The sequence below is a fragment of the Rhopalosiphum maidis genome, chromosome 2, assembly GCF_003676215.2.
Source record: "Rhopalosiphum maidis isolate BTI-1 chromosome 2, ASM367621v3, whole genome shotgun sequence".
NCBI lineage: Eukaryota > Metazoa > Arthropoda > Insecta > Hemiptera > Aphididae > Rhopalosiphum > Rhopalosiphum maidis.
The window spans coordinates 76281261-76306538 of NC_040878.1; the positions used below are offsets into that span (position 1 = coordinate 76281261).

Here is a 25278-nt window from a genome sequence, read left to right on the forward strand (position 1 = left end):
TAATTGGTATTGTATTGTGATAAACTGATAAATATATTAACTTTTAGTATTTCATAAATATTTACTTCATTTATTTAAAAAAAAAAATACTTTTAGATGATAATTTTGACTGATTAAGCAATAATTTGTAAAGGTAGAAAATCGATAGTGTCACTTACTTCATGCATTATTATACTTATACGATTAAAAATTGTACTACAGTTATAAAACTAAAATAAAATATTCATAACATTTCGAAGTTTAGGATTTTACTTGTTTATAATATAAAATGTATACATTTACTTATCTTTATATAGACATATAACTATATAAGTGTAATAAATATTTTAAAATATATTTATATTTAAATGTCTAGAGTTAATTTTCAAGCTAATATAAGTGCTTTTTAACTGTTATTACATCTTTATATGAAGTTATTTAGTCGAATAGTAAATCTATACCATCAATTAAGTCACAAAAATAGATTTTAAGTTCCTATTTTTCTTCATGATTAATCTGTGAAGTTATATGTGTTAAAATAAAATCAAAATTGAGATAAAAATTAATTAACTTAAGTTATTAATGTTTGATAAGTACTAAAGACTTTAAATAAACAATTTAATTTGTCACATCATCATAATAATTTTTTATAAATATTTAAAATTAGAATTTTAATAAAATTTCAAATTTGTCAAAATCGTGAATATTATTTTGTAGATAAACATGTTTAATTTTTTTAATCTTCATGCCTAAAATTGGAAAGTTTACCTCTAGGTTCATTATAATTAATTCATACTGAAACCAAAATATTTAAATAATATCTAAGTTTTTTTTTTTTTTATAAACATTTGATGTTTAAGTTTAGACAAAATTCAATATTTAAATAAAGAACAACAAATTTAGTTATTTTGTTGTAATTCAAAAATATTTTTCATAGGAATTTGAAACGTTCATGCGTATATTATTACATTTCCTATTCGCAAAACATTTTGATTATTTTTATACAATTACCTATTTATAATTTATACTATATTACTACTAATAGTAAAAAAAAATATTATAATAATTAATAGCAATATACAGTAATTGATATAATAATAGCCTGACAGACTGTTTCCACTCAGTATTATTTTTTGTTTGCAATGATTTATCATTGAATTCAAATTTAACAGTGACCTACTCAATGACATGGTACCTACACTCGACTCCTATTATACAGCAGAGTGGTTGCCTACTTTTCCCCTTTTTAAATTTTTTGCTATGTACAATTTATTAAACATTTTATCATTATTACTAAATGTTAAATAATATGTCACTTGATTTCGAGTAAATCAGCTCTGTCGTAAATGAACCGCGCATACAAATATCAGCTCTGTCGTAAGAAATAAATTACACGCATTTTGACCTAAATAATAATTTCATATGTAATTCAGAAACACCGGTTTTATTATAAAAGTTATGGGGAATATTAAATACATCTTTAAATTACTATCTACCTATTACAGGTACTAATTTATATTTCTATTAGTAGTAGGGTATTTTGTACACTTATATTTATTTTTTTAAAAACATTGGGTATAATATATTATTAATTATTTTATTATTTGGTGTATCATATTACCGTAATTAATTAATTTTTATGTCAATATTGCATGAGGTAGTGTTAATAATTTCATATATTTGTGTCTTAATAATTACTAATAGCTTATTAATTTTCTAAATAATTTGAAATTTCACTGTGCATGTCGTATGAAAACAGATAATGTAAATAATAGTGAGATGTGTTAAGTTCATATAAGAATAATAGCAAGAAACAAGAATCGTTATTACACCAATGCGTAAGTTAGATTATCCTATGTAGTCAACATTTTAACTTTAATTGCTTTTAAAACATTTTAGGTTGCTTTAAAATTTTCGAAATTTAAGCTTCAAACAGTTCAAACACTTAATAAGTTGTGGCTATTCATTTTTTAATTGCTGTAAGAGAAACTTATTAGGGATATTGACATACTGTATTTCATTTTTAAACCTTTTTGACTTACAAACAAACATTCCAGGTTAGGTACATTCGTTAATTTTACTATTGCTCTATTCAGAATTAAAAATGGTTTTAATGTGACAGTATTATTTATTTGATCATACGGACTCTATAATATTAAAAATTAATTAGCATTATTTTTATTAAATACCTATATAACTAATCAATTAGTAATTACTGATAGTTAAAAAAAATTATATACGTATAATATAGGTATTTATACTAAAATATTTACACATCTCAAATCTGAATTTCTAAAAAATAATACCAATTTTTTACTTAAAATAATATTTTTAGATCTCGAAAAAGCAATTTACTCATCATATATTATTAATTGTATTGCCATCAATTCAAATTAAAGGATGCCGATTTCATTTAGGTCAAAGTTGGTGGAAGATAATTTAAACGGTTAGTTTGAGTCAAGAATTAAAAAAAAGATAAGGTTTTCTATTCAAGATTTTACTAGTTTTTTTTAAATTTTTATATTTATAACTTTTATTTCTTATTTTTGTTTTAATTATTATATTGCATACTGCTATAATTTAAACCTACACATTTTCATTTTACTTATTTCTAATTGTATAATATGAACAAAAATTAATATTTTTAATCTAATGATAGTTATAATTTGCTATTGACATTCCTAAGTCTATATAAAAAGGAAAGAAAACAATGTTTTTACGTTGGGACACAATTCATGTAGTCGTTAATATCACCGGGACGCAATTCATATATAAAAGGGATTTTGGGACGCGATTCGTGTGCAGCGTTAATTTTAGTTTTTATTATTTATCATTGTTAACATTTCTATTCATAATAGAAATGAAAAATTTGATTGTTAAAATTATTGGTTTAAAAGACGGTTTTATGATAAAACAAGTGCCAAGTTTTTATAATAATATTACAGATATCTACCTATATTTCACTAATATTATATCTCTGTGTCTATATGGTACAATCTAATTAATACCCATTATTAAAATAATATCTATTTATACCTAATAATAGTAACTTATGTTTTAGATATTAGACCATCGACTATAGTATATAATACGAAATATAACTGAATACTTATATTTGATTATGTTTTAAATATTAATGTAAATAAGTTCATTTGAATATTTGAGTACGTTTTTATTATGTTTAATAATTAAATAAGTAATTAGTAAATATCAATTATAATATGTTATAATTTACCATCACTGGAATGGGAACAAATACTTTAAATAATAAAATATTTAATTAGACAATTAATAAAATTAAACATTTTATTTAGTTAACTTTAGTCTGCTTGTCTGACCTAGCCTTTACACTTACATAAAAATATATTTGAAATAATGAAATAAACTTATAGATAATTTTGCGAAGAACAACTACCGTATAGGTATTATAGACAATTTTGTCGTAAACATAATATATTTTAATAATTTTGAAGAAAATACATTTTTTCACTTTTGAAAGTGGGAGTAAGTCTTTTAGTATGATTGTTTAATGATTTTCCAAAATGTCCTGTTTGTTACCTCAACTTTTTTGATGAACACCGTTTTCAGTTTATCTCACTTATACTATCAATTATAATTAAACTATAAATTTAAAAAAAAAATCGCTATAAAAGAAAATTTATTTTTATTTTTGTTCTTTCAATTTTAAAACTTAATATAAAGTTGTAAAGTAAGGTATTAACGATTTAATATAAAGATATTGTAATGATGGTTGAACTATTACGATTTACAAATTACAACATGTAACAAAATTTATATGGCCTAAATGTACCAATACAATTTTTATTACTTTTTTAAATTGACTAAAAATACAATTTGTTTTTTCTTTTAGATGTAACTGCAAAAAAACCAATAAACTGTTGTTGACTATTAGGGGATTATTTAATTGTGCATAAATAAAATTCAAATACAGTGCAATAAAAATCATTTAACTAAGACTTTTTTTTAATTCTCATAATTTAAATTTTTTAAGTAGTAAAATAATTAAATTTATTTTAATTGCACTCATAATATTTTATATTTATACCTACTATCTGTTCTATGAATAAACTTTATTTTTTATGAATTCGTATCAAATACATAGGGTCTAGTGCTTACTGTTTAGTAATAGTTTAAACACTAATTTATACAGTTAAATTTTAGTAAAATAAATTGGTATTTGTTGTACTTATGAGTTATCTATAAACGATGTATATTTTCAAGTAGCTCTTTATAAAAATAATTGATTTTTCAATTAGATTGTACGAAAAATTAAAGAGGTAGGTTTTATCAAGGTGATACGAAGAGCGATATTGTTCGTTAACATTAATTTTACCTACTATTTCTGTATAGTCGATTGTTTGCTTTTAATCAAATGGAGGGTCACGTTAGTTCATAACTAGACGCTATTTGATTCGGTAGTTCGGCGAAGTTTGGTTTCCCAGGAAGATTTTTTTTCCATACAGGATATTTTATTTGGAATAATCATGTTACCCGCAGAAGAGATTACTACATCAATAAACGGGAATGACATTTTAAAATTAGTGGCTTCTGCCGACCTAAAATCAGTAAGAATTTAAACTTAAATTTTAAGAAAACATGTTACTTTATTAAACTATTGAATATCATTCTATATAAATTTGGTAGAGACTAGAATTCAAAAACATTTATTTAGTAAATACAATTATTAGCTTACTTTTTGGTATTATGTATTTTACAGATATTATAAATTTAGGGCTCGGAATAAAACGAAAGAAATATGCATGCGTTTATGCACTCATTATTATTGAAATATGCAAAATATGATATGTATAAAAAAATATTTATTTTAATAATAATTTTTGAAACAAGTTTAGTATAAAATATTTTATGATGTATTAAATAATTGTAAATTATTAAAAATAATTGAAATAATTGAATGAACTGTGTATTGGCTAGCACATTTTGTTGTTAATTAGTTTACTCGTCTAAAAAATGTATGAATAAATAATCAATTAATTAAATATGTATTAAATAGTAGATTTTTTTTATGGATTACCTGGAAAATTATAGTTTATAATAAATACTTGGATACATTTTCAAAGTAAAATACAAACCGATTTATACTAAATATGTTTTTGAACGGGAAAAACTGTTCTATACCCGTAGAAGATATTGGACATACTTAAAGTATATTATAAAGTCATTGCTCGTTAGTTCTAGTATTTTTTTTCATCGCAGTCTCTTCTCCAGATATAATGTTAGATATGTATGATAATTGTTAAAACCAATAATTTTTTTTCATGATTTGCTTAAATGTATTGTTTACTTCAACGCCTTTTGCACAAGTTACCTCTTTAATTTGTTTTCAATAATCTCGATTGAATGAGCTAACAGAAGTCTGTGTTTTTAAGCTCATTTTATAGTTAGTATTAAAATTCTACAATTTGAATAAATAAATACTAAATTATTATCGAACATTTTTCTATACATTTTTTTTAACCATTCAATGTATGGGTAAAAATAGTTAATTTTATTTGCATATATCTTTTATTAGGTAATAATATTAGATTAATACTATTTTTTTTTCAATATACGCATTATATTTTTAAAAAATGTCAACATATCTGTGATAATTATAAATGTACGAAATCTACAAAAATATGCAGAATCAAATTTCGTCCACTAACTTATTAGGCTCAGGTTATTATCAATAGAAATATACAATTGCATACCTGTCTCTAAATATAATCTATTAGTAAATATTATTTCTTCGATCAAAGTGTATTATAATGTGTGTATGTAATTATTGTAATTCAAATGAATATTTATATTAAAAATGCATTACATGTACATTGTAAGTACATATAATTATTTAGGTATTAATTAGTCACATACCTATTAACCTACTTAATTCACTAGAAATGTAATAGATTAATTTAAAAATATTAATAAATCAATAACATAGGTTAATAATATTTTAATTTTAAAGTTTTACAATATTTGAGTTCTTTACATAAATATTAAAAAAAGTTATTTTTACTATGTTAAATAAATTATGATTTATAGTAGTATTTAAATTTTTAAAGTTATAATTATGGTGTGTAAATGACAATTAAATTAAACCATTCATCATGTATACACAAATCTATTTATTATCATTAACCAATTCATATTTACTAACAATAATTACACATGATATGATAACAGAATTGAATAGTAGGTACTGTAACGGCTAACTATGATTAGAAATTAGTCACATTGAATGCTGATACTTATTATGTTGGTGTCAAAAGTTATAGTTGAAAGTCGCAATACAGGCGAATATTTCTATTTAATTAACTTTTTGTTAATTCATGTAAGCTCAGTAGAAATACATCTTAGGTCTAAGAACTCATGCTTGAACGTATGCCTTGCTATTATCTAGTACTTTAATAAAACAATGAAAATTTATTTACAATTATTTAATAAACTTAGGTATTGATAGTTTTTACAATATACAATTACACACTACACATGCACACATACGAATTTATTTTTATTATCTATGTAATCCACTTAGTAATATAAATGTAGATATATATACTTAAAATATTTTGATTTAATAGTTTAATACCGTAATTTTTTGTAGATATAAATATAATAACAAGTGTTATTACAAATATAGATAAAAATTGCTTTCAATTTAAAGTTAAAAATTACAATGGTAGACAACACAAATTTAATTCAAGTTATACAAATATAAAAAAAGTCACAATATTTTTATGCATAGTATATATAATATATATTTTATTATAATTATGTACCTTCATTGATACATTTTATAAACTATATATAAACAAGTACCTAATTTAATAATAAACCATTGATTGTACATGTATTTAAATACTTACATTTAGTATTTTTGTTAAAAATACAAATAGATTATAATACCAGAGTACTCATTTTTGGAATGATTATACATGGTTATTTTAGTTCATAACTAAAAAATGTATTATTTTATAGAAATTTAACTACGCTAGTTTTGAATCTATTTATCTATTTATCCTCTTTTTCTACTTCCTCAAATGCACCTACAGAGAAAACTATAAGTGTTTTGAATTTTATAATAGTTTAATCATTAAAAATGAAATCTATATTTAATAGTATCAATGTTTCGTCGATAAAATAGCGTTATCCATTAATATTGATCTATATTAATTGATATATATATATTATATAATTTATATTGTTGATTAAGTATAGTATTTATTTTAATCTGCTCGGAATCTATGAATATTGATAAATAATATTGTATGAAATGTGGTTATTGTATAATATAACTGGAATTAAATTTAATTATCATTTTATAGTAGGTTCTTAAATATCTATATCTAGGCGATTATCCAATAAACTTAACCTGTTGTTTTAATAATCATTTTAATTTTTTTTTTAAACAGTATAATAATTTAATAATTTTAATACTTTATAAAGTGTAAATATGTGATTGGATTATAATGTATAGAATTTAAAAAGTTAATTATCTGCTTATTTTTACTTTTATAGGGTGATCAATCTGAGAAAAGTGACAAATTATCCGTACAATCGAGATCAGCTAAATCCGCAGACGACGAGACTTTGTCGCTTTTAATGATTGAGAACGGTAATATGGCCAAAGAGAAATGGAAGTCGGATTGTGTTAATATTCGGTCAAATGGGAAAAACGAACAGATAAAAAGAGAAAATGCCGAACACAGACTTAGCATATTGTCTATAGTCTATAATCCAACTGCACATCCAACATCGTAAGTGCTATAAACTATAATACGTTTCTTGATAAAATAAAATATAATTTATATAAACATTAAAAATTGTTTTAGTTATCTAGATACACTGATAAATATGTTGAAAGGAAACGTTGGGTGTGGAATTTTAGCTATGGGAGATGCATTTAAAAACGGAGGATTACTTTTGTCACCGATTTTAACATGTATCATTGGAATTATCTGTGTTTACAATCAACACGTATTAGTAAGAAATTATTATAAAATTATTTTATTCAACTAAAGTATTTCAACTTTTTATGTATGGTAAAACCAAGTTTTAACTCAGGTAGTAGGTAACTATTGCAGCTTTGTAATTTATGAAACAAGTTACTTTTATTCTTTTATATTGCTGATAAATAATCATGATTTAGATTTTTACCAATTGCATAAATGTTTATTATCTGCCTACATTAAATATAATTATAATTTATGAGATAACTTAAATACAATTTTAAAATAAATAATTAAATATTGTTGTTAAAACTAAATAAATATTAAGTGAATAAATAAGGAGAGCTGTTTTTAGTAAATTTTAATTTCATATTTTAATAATTTTTATACTGACAACAAGTTTGATTAAAAAATTAAAAATAACATAAGGAACATTCAATATAGTCAACTATTAAAGATAATATGCCACTGTAACGTAAACTACTTATTTTACAATAATTTTAATGAAGTATTATTAGTGTATAATTTAATTTTTTTTGGAAATCTGGTCATGTAAATCATTTTTATAACTTATTTATAAAAATATAATGCATTTTAAATCTTTAATGAGTAGGTAATTATTAATAGTATTTATTATTTAATATACCTATTACATTATAATATTATACATATAATACTTATACCTGTAGGTAATCGATTTAACGGAGCCACTCATTATTTAAAAAATTATGAACGTTTTAGAAAATGTATTTTACATTTTAAATGTAAAAAACTTAAAAAATGTTAACGGTAAAAATTAGAAAAAACATAAAAATTTACGTTTTGTAACGATTTAAAATTATCTAAAAGAAATATTTTCAAAAACGTTAAATTTTTTAAGATTTTTTCTTACAAACAACATTTTTTTAAAGATATTAAGTAAAAATAATAATAACTGATTTGAAATAATTTAATAAATAATTTTTATAATTTTATAAATAACTAATAATGTTAAAATATTAATAAGAATTAATAGAATTTACTATTTGAAATCTGATTTGATAAAATAAATAATTTTTTCAAATTTCTCATTCTAATATTATTTCAAATTATTTATATTTATTTATTTAATTATAAATAACACCATTTCATAATGCAAAAGTTAATGGGTTATCAGTTTGATAAAATAATGCACTCCTTATTTATTTGCAATCTTAGAACTTCCTGGTCTCTTTAGATTTCAAAGAATCAAAAAATGTTGAAAAATATTTTAAAATATGATCTTTAAATTAAATGTATTAAATGTGTATAGTTGTATAGTAGGTAACAGTTGTAGTGTGGGTATGTTTTATAATTTATAGTTAACAAATAATAAACTCTTTTTCAAATTTAATATAATAAATGTATATACAACGAAGTACAAAGTATTTTTATATGGAGAAAATGGTTCTAAAGGATGCCATTGGTGTGCCAAAATAAATGTTAAATCATGAAACAATTAATATTAAATTAACACTAATTAAAATGATTCTAAACAAAACTAAAGGCCACTCGAGTATTTATACGTTTATATAATATTAGGTGCTTATTAAATTAACTTCTTATTACATTTTTTCAAAACTTAGATTATTTTATAATTAGGTACTTTCCTAGCTGATAATGAATAGGTGTGTTTTCTCTGCTTTTGGTCTAGTTGATGGCCAGTTAGGTTATTTATTGTTTACAAATTACATAATAAATATAATTATACGACTTTTTGAATATTTTCAGATAGGTTTTACGTAGTTATTTTCCAAATTTTTTGTATCTAATAACTAGAAAATAAAATAAATTATCAATGACCAATTTTTAACTTATTCCTAGCTATTTTGGGATTATAGATTTTGTGTTATTCATGGCATTTCAGGACAATATTTTTATATTTCAATATGTATAGTTATTTTTATGTATTTAAACTTGAAAGAAAATATTTATTACCTATTCATAGGTTGATAAGTTGATTCACCAAACATAATCGATCCCTTTAATATTATTAATTATTGATTTATTTATTCATACCAATTCTAATTTTTGGAATTATGAAGTATACTTATTCAAGACCACGCTTTCATATAAAATTTTCTTTTCAAATAAGAACCATCTTTTTTGTTGTAAATTGTTAAGGAGACGCCATATAACCTTCGCGTATAAACGTATAACATAGTAAATTTGAGTTAAGCAAAATCAGTTTTATATTATTTGCTTTAATAATAGAGTGAATTGAACTATTATTAAAATTAAATGCACTTGAGAACATTAATTGTGTTTCTAGATTAGTGTTTTACAAAATTTCAATTTATAAGTAAATTATGAGTACAGTATAAAAATGCTCATAACTCACTTAAAAATTGAAATGATGAAAAAGAACTAACATAAAAATACAGATTATGCACCTGGGTACTATAAAGTTATTGGTAATGAGTTAATTCATTCTAGTATTAAAAATAATAATATAAAATTGCTGTTGTACGTTTACGTTGCTAGCGCAGACAAACATACGGGTATATGGCGTTCATAATATTTTTGAAAATGTTGATGATCTCAGTGTCTGAGTAGTTTCTGAGTTATCAAACTTAATGCACTAAGGTAAATAATCCTTATTAATACATTTTATGACACAAATTTTTATTTAGTAACATATTTGTTTTAATTAATAACTAATTATTATAATTTTTAAATCATCAAAGCTATATTAAGGTCATATTTTTTAAACTTACTATGGACTAATATTTATTTTTAATACATTAAGAAACGTAGAAACAATTCATTTGATTTATATCTATATTTTCAAAAAAAATCATTTAATTAACAATTAAAGTAAAAAAGGATGGTTCTTATTTGAAATATGAACATTGTATCACCAACGAATAGTATAAAACAGTAAAAGTATTTGATGATAGGGTCTAAGTATTAATATTAAAAAATTCCAAAAATCATAATTTGAATAAAAGTATGATTAAAATAAAAAATGGAAATGAGTATGCTTGGTGAATCACTCTGTGCTGGACTAAAACTAACTATATAATAATATTACATACCTATTAAATAAAACGATATTTTTAGGTGCAGTGTTCAAAAAGTGTTAAAGAAAAACTTAAATTACAACATAATCCACAATTTGCCGAGACAGTAGAATTATCTTTTCAAACTGGACCACAGCGATTTCAAAGTTACTCAGTGTTTTTCCGGTTAGTGGCAATCAGCTAACTTATATAACTAATCATATTTTTATATATAAAACATTAAAATATGTTGATTTACAATAATTATACTAACACATAATGTAATAAATTATTCAATTTAATATTGCGATCACTGTAAAATTGATATTTCTCAATAGTCATAACTTTTTAAAGAATTATTCCTAACTAATAATAATGCTGAAATTGTTTCGTTAATAAAATTATATTTTTATGTATATGTACATATTTTGTAATATGATTTACTAATTACGTAAATATGTTTATTTTGTTGTACAGGAATAGTGTAAATAGTTTTATAGTCATCACTCAGTTGGGATTTTGTTGTGTTTATATTCTCTTTGTATCAAAATCTATTCAACAGGTAAAGTAAATTATTGTTTTCAAAATGTATTTTTCTATATCATATTTTTTCTACTTTATTTAAATGTGGAGATATCGTATCATTTTCGCGATAACGATAATATTAAACAAGTAAATTCACGATAATTTATATTGTATAATAATTAATAGCAAACTTATAATAAGATATTAATTTTTATTTGTGGTTGGTTTTCAAAAATAAATCAGGAATTATAAACTATACAAAATTCTTTATAATTAAAATTATAAATAATTTCAACGAGTATTATAACAGTCTTTTAATGTTATTAACACCACATTATTACATTTTAGCTCTTTGTTTATTAGCTGAAAATAAAAATACATATTTATACAAATTTATATTCTACAAAAAGTTAAATAAATTAGAATATCGTATCAAATTGCTTTTATGTTTATAAATATACTTACTTGTATATAATATAATACTTTATTACTATTATTTATGATTTTTATAATATTATTAATTAATTTTAATTGTGTAATTAACACCAAAAGTATATTATATGCAATTTATACTTCAAATTTAAAATAATTAAAATATTCTTATACAAAATGTATGTAGGTACATTCATTTTTAAGTGATTTTTGAGTAAGTACATAATATAATACAAATTTAAAATTATTTTAATTCGATTAAAAATTGAAATACCGTAAAATTCAATGTTTACATAGATAATGTTCTTAACCAAGTATGATAATATAGGCTAATGAACTTTAATATTAAAGCTAACAACTCAAAATTGATTCTGACGAACTCAAATGTAATATGTTGTATGTTTCAGTGACAATATAGGTATGACGTCCCCTAAGTTTTTTGACAATTGCCAAAGTCATATTATATTTAAGTAATTTTACCTATAATCTATATTAACAATAAAGATACGCTAGAATTTACTATATTTTAATCAATTACATAATTTGCAATGTAATAGAATATAGGTTATAAATAAATATATATTTAAAATATGAGTAGGTAAATTACTATTCAGTAGCGTCACAGTAACAGGGGCGGCTCCAGAGACTTGGTTGGGGGGAGCCATTTTTTTTAGCTATCACTAAATTATTGAGGGGGCTTAGTCGCTTAGATAATACGTTAACCTGGAATGCAAGTTTGTTAATAAATAACCTCTTATACTTAAACAATATAGATTATGCTTGGTTTTATTATATTTTAATTTTTAGATTACAAACTCCAACCTTCTTTTTTTTTATTTCGCAAATATTTTTATTATATCATCAATTTTGTCATAAACATTAATATTTTGATGTACATTTAATAAACATAAACTTGTTAAACAATCCTCGTCCATCCTTGATCGAAGCCAAGTTTTGACTCTGCATAAAGTCGAAAAACTTCTCTCAGCCGAAGCAACACTGACTGGGAGTGTAGCTAATATTTGTAAATGAAATCTTATAGTAAGAAATATTTGAGCATCACAATTACATACGATATACGTGAACTGGTCGTCGAAAAATAATATTTATAAGGCTAGTAACATGTTACAATGTTATGACTAATAAGTAATAACTATTGACCAATAGGCAAATTACAGTAATGGTCTTTTTTACAAATTAGTTTACGCCACCGTCACCGTCACGCGGTCTAAGGTCCAACGAGGGAGCAATACATTTCTATATTATGATATACACCATATATTTTAATATCATATGTTTTTTTCAGGTAAATTAAAATTGTTAGATATCTAGTTTAATAATCGGGGTTTAATGTTCACAAAGAAAAATAATTCAAATATCAAATATGTATTAAGAAATTAAACATTTTTGAAAGGCTTGGGGGTTCATGGCCCCAGTGCCCCCCCTTGGAGTCGTGCCTTCACGGTAATGTGAAGGGAATTGGGAAAAGGGGTTGTTCGGATTACCAATTCGTTCGGGTTACTTTTGATTCTGTTACAAAATTGCAGGGTGTGATCATTTTCATTTACATTTTTCGAAAAAAAATGAAATCTCTATAATGTATGACATGCGACAAACAATTGATATCGACGTATGAAATCTTAACGACACAAACGTGTGATATGCAGTCGTCGTAACAATTCTTATGATTATTATTTTATTGTTGTACATAAGCAATTTTAAAATAGTGGCAATGTACACTCGAAGCCGTTCAGATTACTACGTATTTCGAATTAGCCTATGTTCGGATTATCGCGACGCTACTGTAATTTAGCACATTAATTTTATAATAATTGTTCAACTTTATTTAATTTTTTATTTATTAATAATAAATAGGTAATCATAATATTGCAGTAACAGGATATTAATCATTAATACTTCGTACTGGAATACCAGCAGTAGTTAAAAAAAACAAATTTAACTTATGTTAATATGTGTTTTTAGGTGTTGAGTTGGTATAATATACAATTAGACGTGCACATCAGTATATTAATATCAATGGTTCCTATAATGATTTCATCGCTTATCAGAAGTTTAAAATTCATTGCACGGTTGTCTGCAATAGCAAACATGTGTATGCTTGTGGGTTTAGTTGTAATTCTGTACTATTGTACTATTGATCTACCACCATTATCTTCAAGATCCGCTATTGCTCATTGGACAACCATACCTCTATTTTTTGGTACCAGTATTTTTTCATTCGAAGGAATTAGTTTGGTAAATTTTGCAGAATACAATTTTATAGTAAATATATATCTATTTTTTAAATTTATAACTGATGTTTATTATTATTATTCTCAGGTCTTACCATTAGAGCAAGAAATGAAAAAACCAAAACAATTTTCGTCTCCATTCGGAGTATTGAACGTAGGCATGGTAATTGTTACGAGTCTTATAGTTCTTACCGGTTTTATGGGGTATTTAAGATTTGGAGATTCAGTACGAGGTAGCCTTACTTTGAATTTACCTGAAGAATTTTTGTAAGTATTTTATATGATTTTAAAACCAAATTTATTGTACAAATATATCATTGTATTTTACAGGTTATCTAAAGTTGTAATTTCGAGTATGATGTTTGGTATTATATGCACTTATACATTGCAATTCTACGTACCAGTTGAAATCTTATGGCCAAAAGTCGAAAAAAAATTTGGGCCTTTTAGATCACCTTTACTTTGGGAAACTGGGTTACGTGTAGTACTGGTGCTTATTACTTGTTAGTAATTATTATTGATTATTTATTTAAATTTTAAAATAGGGCTTATAATTTTATTTTATGCTTTGATGATACATATGCTTATTATATGTACAATTTTAACGTAAGTACCTATTGACATGATTGGCGTGAATGAAAATCTTTTCTGTAGGTTACGTGCCAGATCATAAGAAAACGTCTAGTTCACGTGTTCAAACTCTTATGATATTTCATTCATGTTATGGATTTATTAGGATTTTATGTCAACATATTTTTAGTTTCGTATTGATATATTCTGCCTTGTAGGTATCTATTTACGAATTATGAGTGCTTAACACAACACGTGTACGTGGTGCCTTATTGTATTCTTGATTCTTGATATTGTATAATATCATAATGATCACATACAGTAATACGTTATATTTATATACGTCCATATGGGTAATACTTGTAATGTGTAGCCGTGCAAGATAGAGTTTAGTATTTGCTGACGGTATCTTAAAGTCTATTAGAGAAAAAAATAAAAAAATATATATTATTTAACATTTTAAAAGCGTTAAATATTAATAAAACAAATTGTAGTTGTAAGATATGACAAAGTTCTATTTTCATTCTGCTGTTCGTATTGAAGTATGGAAAATTGAAAATAGCTGGATCAGTTCTCATAAATATTTGGAGAAAGAATACGACAACTGGAAATTTTAAGTACATGACTACAATATCTTCATTTTCTAAAATTCACATCAGTTATAGGGCTAGCAGTATTTCGAATTTTAATATGGTATTTTTACCGAATGTAGACTAACTATCCCACTCTATATAAATATGTATATGAAGAAAAACTTAAAATTATTTTTTTACATAATATTTATATATACATAGATTTAAAATACATGTATATTTACATCTTACTTTATTAAAATTATATTATTTATTTTCTTTACTATACAAAAATATGCCTATAATTAGTAGCTGTACTTAAAACTCTAAATTAGCAAAATAGCATTAGAAACCGTTAATATACGTAAATTATCAAAATAGAAAGTCTTGTACAACATCAGGAATGTGTGAAACAATTTGTATCTTACTTTCGACGTTCTATGACTTATCAAAAAAAAAAAAAAAATAATATATATATGCATTTGCTAGAATTTCTTAGCCCCGCTAATAAATAACATAGGTATACACAATGTTATTATAATATAACGCGTGTGCGTTATCTTGCGTGTTGCAGTCATCGCGGCTGACGTTATACCACATCTGAGTCTCTTCATATCGATGATGGGTGCCGTGGCCAGCACGTTCCTGGCGCTGATATTCCCGCCGCTATGCCATATGGCGGTCACCAGCGCCAATGATGGTGGTAACGGTTACGGCTTGTTCAGCTGGAAATTGGTGATGAACTGCACCACGTTGGTGTTGGGCGCGCTCGGGTTCGTTACCGGCACGTACGCGAGCGTCTACGAGATATTTGGCGCGTTCCAGAAAGTGGTGGTCACCGCCGCCGCGGTCACCAATAGCACCACCACTGGCAACTACACTGTACTGGTGGCGCACTGAACGTCCACCTTGCACACCAGCGGCGTCGTGTGATACATAACGTTGTCGCTCGCGGACGTTGTCATCGAATTTACTCGCACACTCGTGTACCCCTATCACTATACGATCGTTATACCTCGCGCACACGTAAATAATATTATATAAGTAGGTATATAATATGATATATGGGTCGTGGATATTTAATATTTTTTATAAAATTTATAATATTATTTATATTTTAAATTGTAATAGTAATTCAGGGTCGGCTGTTTTAAGCAAAATTGTATTAAACAAGGTTCATATACAAAACAATTTTATTTATACGCATGTTGTGAGACAAAATTTGAAAAATACACTTTTTTAATTGTAATAATTGAAATATGTACAATAAAAAATACATTTGATGTGTATTTATAGGAGTTAGTTAAAGTTCTTTAAGAACATAATTAACCGAATTTGTAAAAGGACGATTTTTTTTTTACATTATATGTATACTTGTATATCATTTACATTACACTATATTTATAAAATATTAATCGATTTTATTAAATTCCTAAATTACAATATTATCTATAAATTAATTTGAATTAAAAACAAACCATGTTTAAGTCAAATAAAACATAAGACATTACGTTTTTTGACTTTCGAATAAAATACCGTTTTTTATCCAACTCTGAGTAGAATCGATAGTCATTACGTACGGTATTGAATATTACATGATCAGAATTATAGTACTCATAATACTATTTTATAAATTTTTATGATGTTGTATAAGACCAAAATAGCGTAGATATAACGTTAAATTGTATATACGATATATATTGAATATGATTAGTTATAAAATGTTTTTCCTTCCCGTCGCCGCCGCCACTCTGCTCAAAGCAGTACCTATACAAAGTATTATGTAGGTAAATATGGTTCCCTTAATAATTGCAATTCTTGATTTTTCTTCATTTTACCCTGTTTTTTTATAAATATTTTTTAAGTTATTACTATATTTTGTTATTGTATGATGCTCACGTTTTGTTAGCAACAAAAATTATTTTCAAAAATAACTATTGTAATTATATATCAGTTGCATAATATAGTCTATACACACTCGAATTATTCAAAGTTTAAGTTATACCTAAAAGTTAGTTATTGCTTATAGGTAAATATTTATAAATCAATTTTACATAAATTATTGTTTTGAATTGTATTATAATATATTTTATGTTATTCAATAGGTCTAAAAAATAAAATTATAGTTTTAATATTATTATTTAGAAGTGATTTTACATGTGTTATAACTTATAATGTGGACTAGGTTGTTTTATTTTATCTATAAATTAATTATCCTTTTATATTATTATATTGTTTTGAATTATCAAATGAATCGGTTCTTTTCCTTAATTATAAATGTGTGCGTATCTAAACTTATTTGAAGGCTAATATTATTTTATTAATTAAAAAAAAAAAATAAAGAATTTGGATGAATACTAAAATAACATCTAAACATTATAAATATTATTTTACCTATACTTAATATTTAGTTTTAATGTTGATGGATAATATGTATATACAATTGATTATTTAGCAATGTACTCGTAAATAAATCCAAGATTAAATTGATAGGGAAAATTGTATATATTAATTAATTTTATAATTTTATGATTATTAATTAATTTATATCCAAATTTAAGAAGTAGATGTATCAATAAGTTGCCAAATGCCGTCACGACGAGTTTAATAACTGACACACTATAATTTAGATTCATAATTTCAACATTTTAGAAAACTAATTTTCGACAAATTCTTTTTATTTTTAATTAAAAATTAGTAATTGTAAATATGAAATATTCATATTAGCATTTATTAAATATGACATAGTTTTTAAAACATTTTATCTTTTTATTTGTACTATTTATAGATATCTAAACTTTTTTTACAAACTTTTTGGTTCAAATTTTTACCAAATTCATTAAAATCACGAATATTTGAAAATTATTTTGAAAATAAAATTTTGTAAAATGTTCAATTTTTAAAGCCAAGACTTACAAGCTTAATATAAATAATTTAAAAATATTCAATAAGGTAGATATTATATTTAAATTTTTTATGTAACATATAACTTCATATTAGAATTTAATAGTTTTAATAGATATTTTTAATTTTAATAATCATATTTATACTTCCCAGTAGTTCAATATTAAATTTTTCTAAATTTGTAACCTATAAGTAGTGTTTGAAGTATGAAATATTTCACTATATGCTGAAATATTTCACAAAAACGTAAAACATTGAAATTTTTTCTATTGATACTAATGATGGTTGTTTATCAATTATTAATTATATAATCTAAAAGTTTTAGGTAAAATCATTAAAATGAGTATCATGGTTGATATATTTATACTATTTTGGATCTTATTTTCGACTATTTATAGTATTATAGCGAAACTTGGTTTTTTTCCTAGGAAATGACTTATTGTCGACGACGTTGACAAACAATGTATCATGTATGATGGTACTATTATTAAGACTTAAACTTAAATATAATATTTTTATTATACTGTTATTGACGGTCAATGCTTTATTATCGTAATTTAAACGTTGTAATTTAAGTATACGTTTATAACAAGTAAATATACATAGACACATGGTTTATTATTATAAAGTTATAACTATTATGATGTAGTGTAATAGTGTAGGTATACAAGTTTAATATTTAGTTACTGATTTATCATAAATTGGAATACAAATTATTATTAGTCATTACTCATTAGTTTACCAACATTTATCCAGTACTCAGTATATTACTGAAATATTTCACAATTTTAAATTTCATGAAATTTTCTAACACTACCTATAAGGTTTCTCGAAAGTTGTATTTTTACTGCAACTTAAACACTTTTTTATGTTAAATTTTGACGAGATTGAATATTTAAATGAAAATTAGCCTAACCCTATGTATTTATACATAAACAAATCTAGTTATTAAAAAGAAAAAAAATACTTTTCTATACAATATGCCATGGCCCATGAAGGCATGAATTAAGCTTCTTAATACTTATGAAAAAATCTTCAATATGCATAATACATTAATAAACTTTTTCTTATGAGTTCTCTGACAAATTATCGTCATCTCTTATTCGTATAATCCCATCGAAATGTATAGTCTCAAAAAAATGTATGAAAATATATAAAAATCCACATTCTAATTATTCTAGTTTTATGGGGTCGTATTTAAGACTTGGTGGATGATAAAATAAATGTTAACAAATTGTCATATGTCATTACTCATTAGTATGTTATCAGTAGTATTTTAATTAAGTAGATATAATAATATTTAATTTTTCTAAACATTTATATTCAATTATTTTAATTGCAAACAAATTATTCTATATATTTACAATATTAATTATGTCCTGATGATTTACATGTATAATGTATACCATAATTTGATCATGTGGGTTATTAATTATCATTGGCTTCACTATTTTAAAATGAATAAAAGCTTTTAGATCTCAGTTCTGTGTGGGGTACATTGTATATTATATGTATTATATTAAACATTTATACTTGTATATGTATTACTGTATTAGATTTATATAATATAATGTAGAAACATGTTTGTATCTTTTATGTATAGATATTATCGAATCACAAAGTTCTATTTAACTTGACATATAATTTGAATTTGAAAGTGTTGTATATGTACTGTTTATGAGTGTCGATTAAAGATAAGTAATATGTATTCAAACTATCTACAAATGATAAAACGTAATTCATATCATACAAGTATATAATAATAAAATTACTCACCTGAATAATAATAATAGGAAATGACGTGTAGCGTGTGATTGTATGTATAAGAGTATATTATTTAACGGCGAGGAAAATATGTCTGCCTTTCATTAGTCACGTGTATATTGGATTTATCAAATTTTTGAACACGTGTTAAAAATGTGCTGTTCAAAGGTATTTAACTATCAATAAATTGGAAAAAATATTCATTTTCTCATGCCAAATTACACTGCAAATATTCATACTTGCTCAAAGTTGAATAATTAGTTGAAAATATTAATAGCTTAAATTAAATATTAGTTATCTTATTATTTTAATTCTACAGAGCACATTCGTTTTGATAATATTAATATACATAAACAGCTGTAAATTTATTATTTAAAAGTGTATATCATGATTAATAGAAGGTACATTGTGCTATAAATTATTATTATCTATTATTTTAAAACCATGTTATAGAGTTAATGAAATAATTTTAAACCCTAATAATATCTGATTGTTAAATAAACTAATCTTACTTTTTTTTTTTATTAAAATTCAGTATTATATAAATCTCAATAATTAACAATAAAGGATATAGCTGAATATATAGTATAAGTAGGTTTATGAATATGAAACACAATATAATTAAAAAAAAAAAGCTAACAGTTTGATTCATTGATATATTTATATTATTATTTTACACGTTATTAAAATATTCTGTAACTAATATTATTTACATACCAAATTAGCTAAAATAATTTGTAAAAATAATGTGACTAAGCAAATTCTGTAGTCGAAAACATTTTATACAATGTTACATAAATTACCTATATAAGTGGATACTAGCTAACTAAATTATGTAGAAATGACCTTCGATCAACAGATCAGACTACTGTATCTCTAGGTCATAGAGTCCAGGGCATAGCGTATTTAACTTCAAAAGATATATTGAAACATATCTGTTGGATGTAGACAATGTATATAGTGTATCTCATTTATTTACGAAATATTCCACAATCCGTTGAATAATGCCAAGGCTAAGTATGCTATATAGACATACAAGAGTCTTGATATTCCAGCACTGCGTCACAGTGGCGTATTTAGGATTTTGTCTAAGGGGGGATATACGTTGGTAAACATATAATTTCCTTAAAGGGTGACGGGGGGTACACTTACTATTACTATACCGTTTCTCAAAAATGTTGAAAATTTATTTACTTATTATCAATAAACCTACATAAATATATTAGACTGTATTTTTTTGTTTTGAAGATTTATTATTCATTGTCATTTTTTTATAAAATGGAGAAAACCATAAGAATACATTAGTATCTAGTGCTTATTGATAAATATACAAATATATATATATGTATAGGACGAAAAATCAAAACAGTAAAAAATAATGCACCAGCCAGTGCTCCGAACTTTAAGGTCTCGTGGTCTCAATACAGCTACTAAGGTAGGGCCTTTTTTTGGTACTTGGCCGGGGGACTGGACCTTGAGAAGGTAAAGAACTAAAGACCGCTTGGCAGCTGCCTAGTTTGCCTAGATGGAACTGGCACTAACGCGAGTATTCGATTATAATGAATAGTGAATTATTATGCTAGATTAAAAATGAACTAATGCAATAATAAATGTAAAAATAATTAACTCATATTGTGAGTAACTCATATTTATTAACTCATTTGGTGTTGAATTTTTTTTATTATTTATATACCATTTAATTATTAGAACTTATTATTTAGAATGCTTATTTATATATACAATATACATTCGCCTTGCAATATGTTTTGAAATAGCAACCAAACGCTTTTATTAAAAGCATAATAATAGCCGGATTGTTATTGTCAATTGACGGAATTTAACGATTTACAATACGAATTGTTTTCAATCATATACATAATTTAGCAGTGTCGTGTATTGACTACGGCCATCAACCATAATATTTCCAAATTCTTAAAATTTCAATATTATAATAAAATGTAGCGTTTTCAATAATTTTATTCTGTATTTCTGTAATATATGTACGATATTATTAAACCTATCAAGTAAAAAAAGATCAATGGGGGGATCTATCTTCCATATCTCCCCCGTAAATACGACACTGCTGCGTCAGTAAAATTTTATTAATGGATTATTGCTTTAATAATTTAATTGAATTGAATCGTATTATTAAAAATAATATTGTTAAAATTTCAAAAAAAGTAGTAAGTTTGTCACTTGTTAGTGATATTAAATATTAATTACATCTACACATATAATTCAATAAAAATGTGTAATAAAAATAAATACATTTTCATTTTTACCCGATTTTTGTTTAAAAGTCTAGTTTTTTCGATAATCCATTAATATTATGGTCCTATACGTACTGGATTGACAAGACTCAATAATTGTATTTAATATAACTAATACAATAATAACTGTAGTAGTTAGGTATTATATAATAGGTTATTGATAGATTTTTATAGGTAACTATACTTTGTTTGAAATATAAATTATATATGCACCTAGTTAGTTTGAATACATATTATTTAATCAAGAGACTAGGAAACAGTACCTATACAATTTTATCAAATTCAAATTATACGTTATACAAAGTAATCAATTTAACGTAAAAAACTCATTATTTCAAAAAACATTAACATTTTTTTACATACTATTAATTATTAAGTCGTTATTATTACCTAAAAAACATTTTTGGAAAAAAATTATACATATTTTTATCAATGTTATTTAATTATTTTTAGTTTTTACCTCTTTGAATGACAATACATGTTTTTAATTTCAAATGTTGATAGTAGTAATGTCAAAAGTAGTCTATTAGTTTATAAGTATTTAAAGTTTAAAGTTTAGAAGAGTGGAGTAGTGAACCATCATTTTATGGCGTACCCTAGCATTACTCCGTTGATCAAAACTTTGAAATTTGAATACTACTATTAGTCGTCCGAAATTCGATTTTTATATATCTAAGTAGGTACACTAAAAAATATTCTGTCTTAGAATATAGAATTAAGAATAATGCACGTTCTCATTAAAAAAGGTAAACAATTAAAAAGTATAATGATAAAAAAATAGTAAAAAAAATAAGCAAGTAGGGTATCTAGTGAATTAGTCGCAAACAATTGATCACGGGCCAATTGATCGTGAATACAATTGGTTATTAGGATAATTGATCGTCAAACGAATTTTTTAGTTATTTTATTATAATAATTATATAATTAGTACACACATTTCTAAATTGTATGTATATTGTATCAAAATATTCAAATACTCTTATTTATTTATTTTTAAATAATGGACAATTAATTCAATTTACAATATAAATAGATTTGTTTAAAAAGGAGGAGAGCGTTATACGATAAAATATATATACGTAAAAGTTTTAAGTTTCTGTGATTATTTTTAAGTCATAATAAAAAAATTAAAAGCGTTATTTTTCGTTTAAATAAGTAATTGCAATAAAATTTGAATTAAAATTTCTAAAGATTTTAGAATAAAATTTTCAAGAATTTTGAACCAGCAAATAATTTTTAATCGGCATACAAGAAAAAAAACTAATAAAGAATCGAATATTTTTCATGCCTATAAATAACTTAAAAAAATAGAAATATTTTGAAAATTTTATTGTAAATAGAAAGTGGTAGGGTAGATATTAGGTAAAAATTTCAAGTATCTACGATTATTCGTCCTTGAGTTATGCCAAAAAAGATAAAATCGATTTTATTAAAAATTAGATTCATAAAAAATCCCCATGTTTCCCTTAATTTATTTTGATTTTTTCGATTATAAAAAATGTACTGATAAAATTTAGCTCCTTAAATTACAAACTAGATCCAATTTGTTATCAGTCATCACACTCATTTTTGAAAATCAAAATATTTTATCGTCTACTTATCGCGTATACTTATATACATACACAAAAATAATACATTAATGTAAAATCAATGTATTTATCGCTCCGCTCAAAATCTAAAATGTAATATTTTATAAAAAAAAATATACTTTTTAATGATTCTAATTACATAAAAAAATTAGTTTTTGAAATAACAAGTATCTTACGTTAAAATAAATGGATCACCGGCTTATAATTATGGGGAATTATGTATCTTGCTGATATGATTTTTACTTTTTAGCTACTTATATCCTCGTTTACATTACTTCCAATTGACAATATTACTCTGCAAGATTGGAGCTTTGAGGGATTTTAAATTTAAATTTATCAGTATAAATTCATGTACATATTATATTTGCCAACTTACCATCATAATTATAATTAATAAACCTTGAAGTATTTTGTATTACATAATTTATTCAAACGTTATCTCAGTGAATCGATTATGTGTAAATAATAATTTTTATCGTTATTTTCGAGCGCTATGTGGTGATTATATTTAAATCATCAAATCACATGGCACGTATTAAATACATATATGTATATCTAACGTATCTATACGTATATCATATACGTACAGTTAATATTTATATGATAAAAAAAAGGATAAATTTGAAATAATAAATAAAACAAAAACTATAAGAAATTTTGTCTAAAATATAGAAAATGTTTATTACATGATTAATAATATTGTGAACTATACAAATAAATACAAAATAAAACAATAACAACTGTATTTTTATTTTTAAATAGAAAATTACCAAATCATATTCAATTATGTTGTAATAAAAATCATATTTGGTACCTTTTTTAAGTATATATTATATCATTATAAAAGTAATTATTGATTATAATACTTTAGATTCGAACTTAACACCGATTTTTCAGATCTAATGATGAATTTATAACGCTGATCCCTGATTTGCTTTATCATGTTACTCACGATTTTTTATTTGATTTTTTAAGCAATAATATTTTCAACGACTCAAAAGCAATGGTTTAATTATGATTTGTTGATTGGATTTAAATTTTAAGTTATAACCTTAAGATTTTACGCTTTATATTTTTATTAATTTTGAATCAAAAATATAAAATCACATTTAGGAAGTAAGTTAACAAAAGCTTAAATTTTTCTATGAAATTGTATACTTATATAAAATATAGTTTTTTTGTTATTTAAAGCGCTAAATAGATTAGGTTGGATCACTTAAATCAATTGATTTTTTTTTTTTAAATGCATTGATATATAATAATTATACAATAATAATTCTATTCTATAAAAGTACTTTAATCTAAAACATAATAGAAATAATAAGTAAAATTGGACTTGATGATTACTAATTATAAATTATGTTTAATAAGTCATAACTCCTATCTATTTGACACAGCAATGCACAAATATATACAATTTAATTTATC

The 25278-nt window shown here is 23.7% G+C and overlaps 1 protein-coding gene across 6 annotated transcripts in view; it reads left to right on the forward strand.

The window, feature by feature from the left end:
• The window catches only part of LOC113554114 (proton-coupled amino acid transporter-like protein CG1139), a 28062-nt gene extending 10667 nt beyond the window's left edge, over nucleotides 1–17395 (forward strand). For 2 of the 6 annotated variants that reach the window (XM_026957816.1, XM_026957815.1), the window contains exons 2-9: nucleotides 7522–7760; nucleotides 7836–7986; nucleotides 11034–11158; nucleotides 11450–11534; nucleotides 13913–14185; nucleotides 14270–14448; nucleotides 14512–14684; nucleotides 15898–17384. In XM_026957816.1, coding sequence (XP_026813617.1) covers nucleotides 7606–7760; nucleotides 7836–7986; nucleotides 11034–11158; nucleotides 11450–11534; nucleotides 13913–14185; nucleotides 14270–14448; nucleotides 14512–14684; nucleotides 15898–16223 — 1467 coding nt within the window. In that variant the 5' untranslated portion in view covers nucleotides 7522–7605 and the 3' untranslated portion in view covers nucleotides 16224–17384. Of the gene's footprint in view, nucleotides 1–4364; nucleotides 4566–7521; nucleotides 7761–7835; nucleotides 7987–11033; nucleotides 11159–11449; nucleotides 11535–13912; nucleotides 14186–14269; nucleotides 14449–14511; nucleotides 14685–15897 lie in introns of those variants that run through there. The other 4 variants (XM_026957814.1, XM_026957813.1, XM_026957810.1 and 1 more) reach the window with 3 other exon arrangements.
• The last annotated feature ends 7883 nt before the right edge of the window (nucleotides 17396–25278 follow it).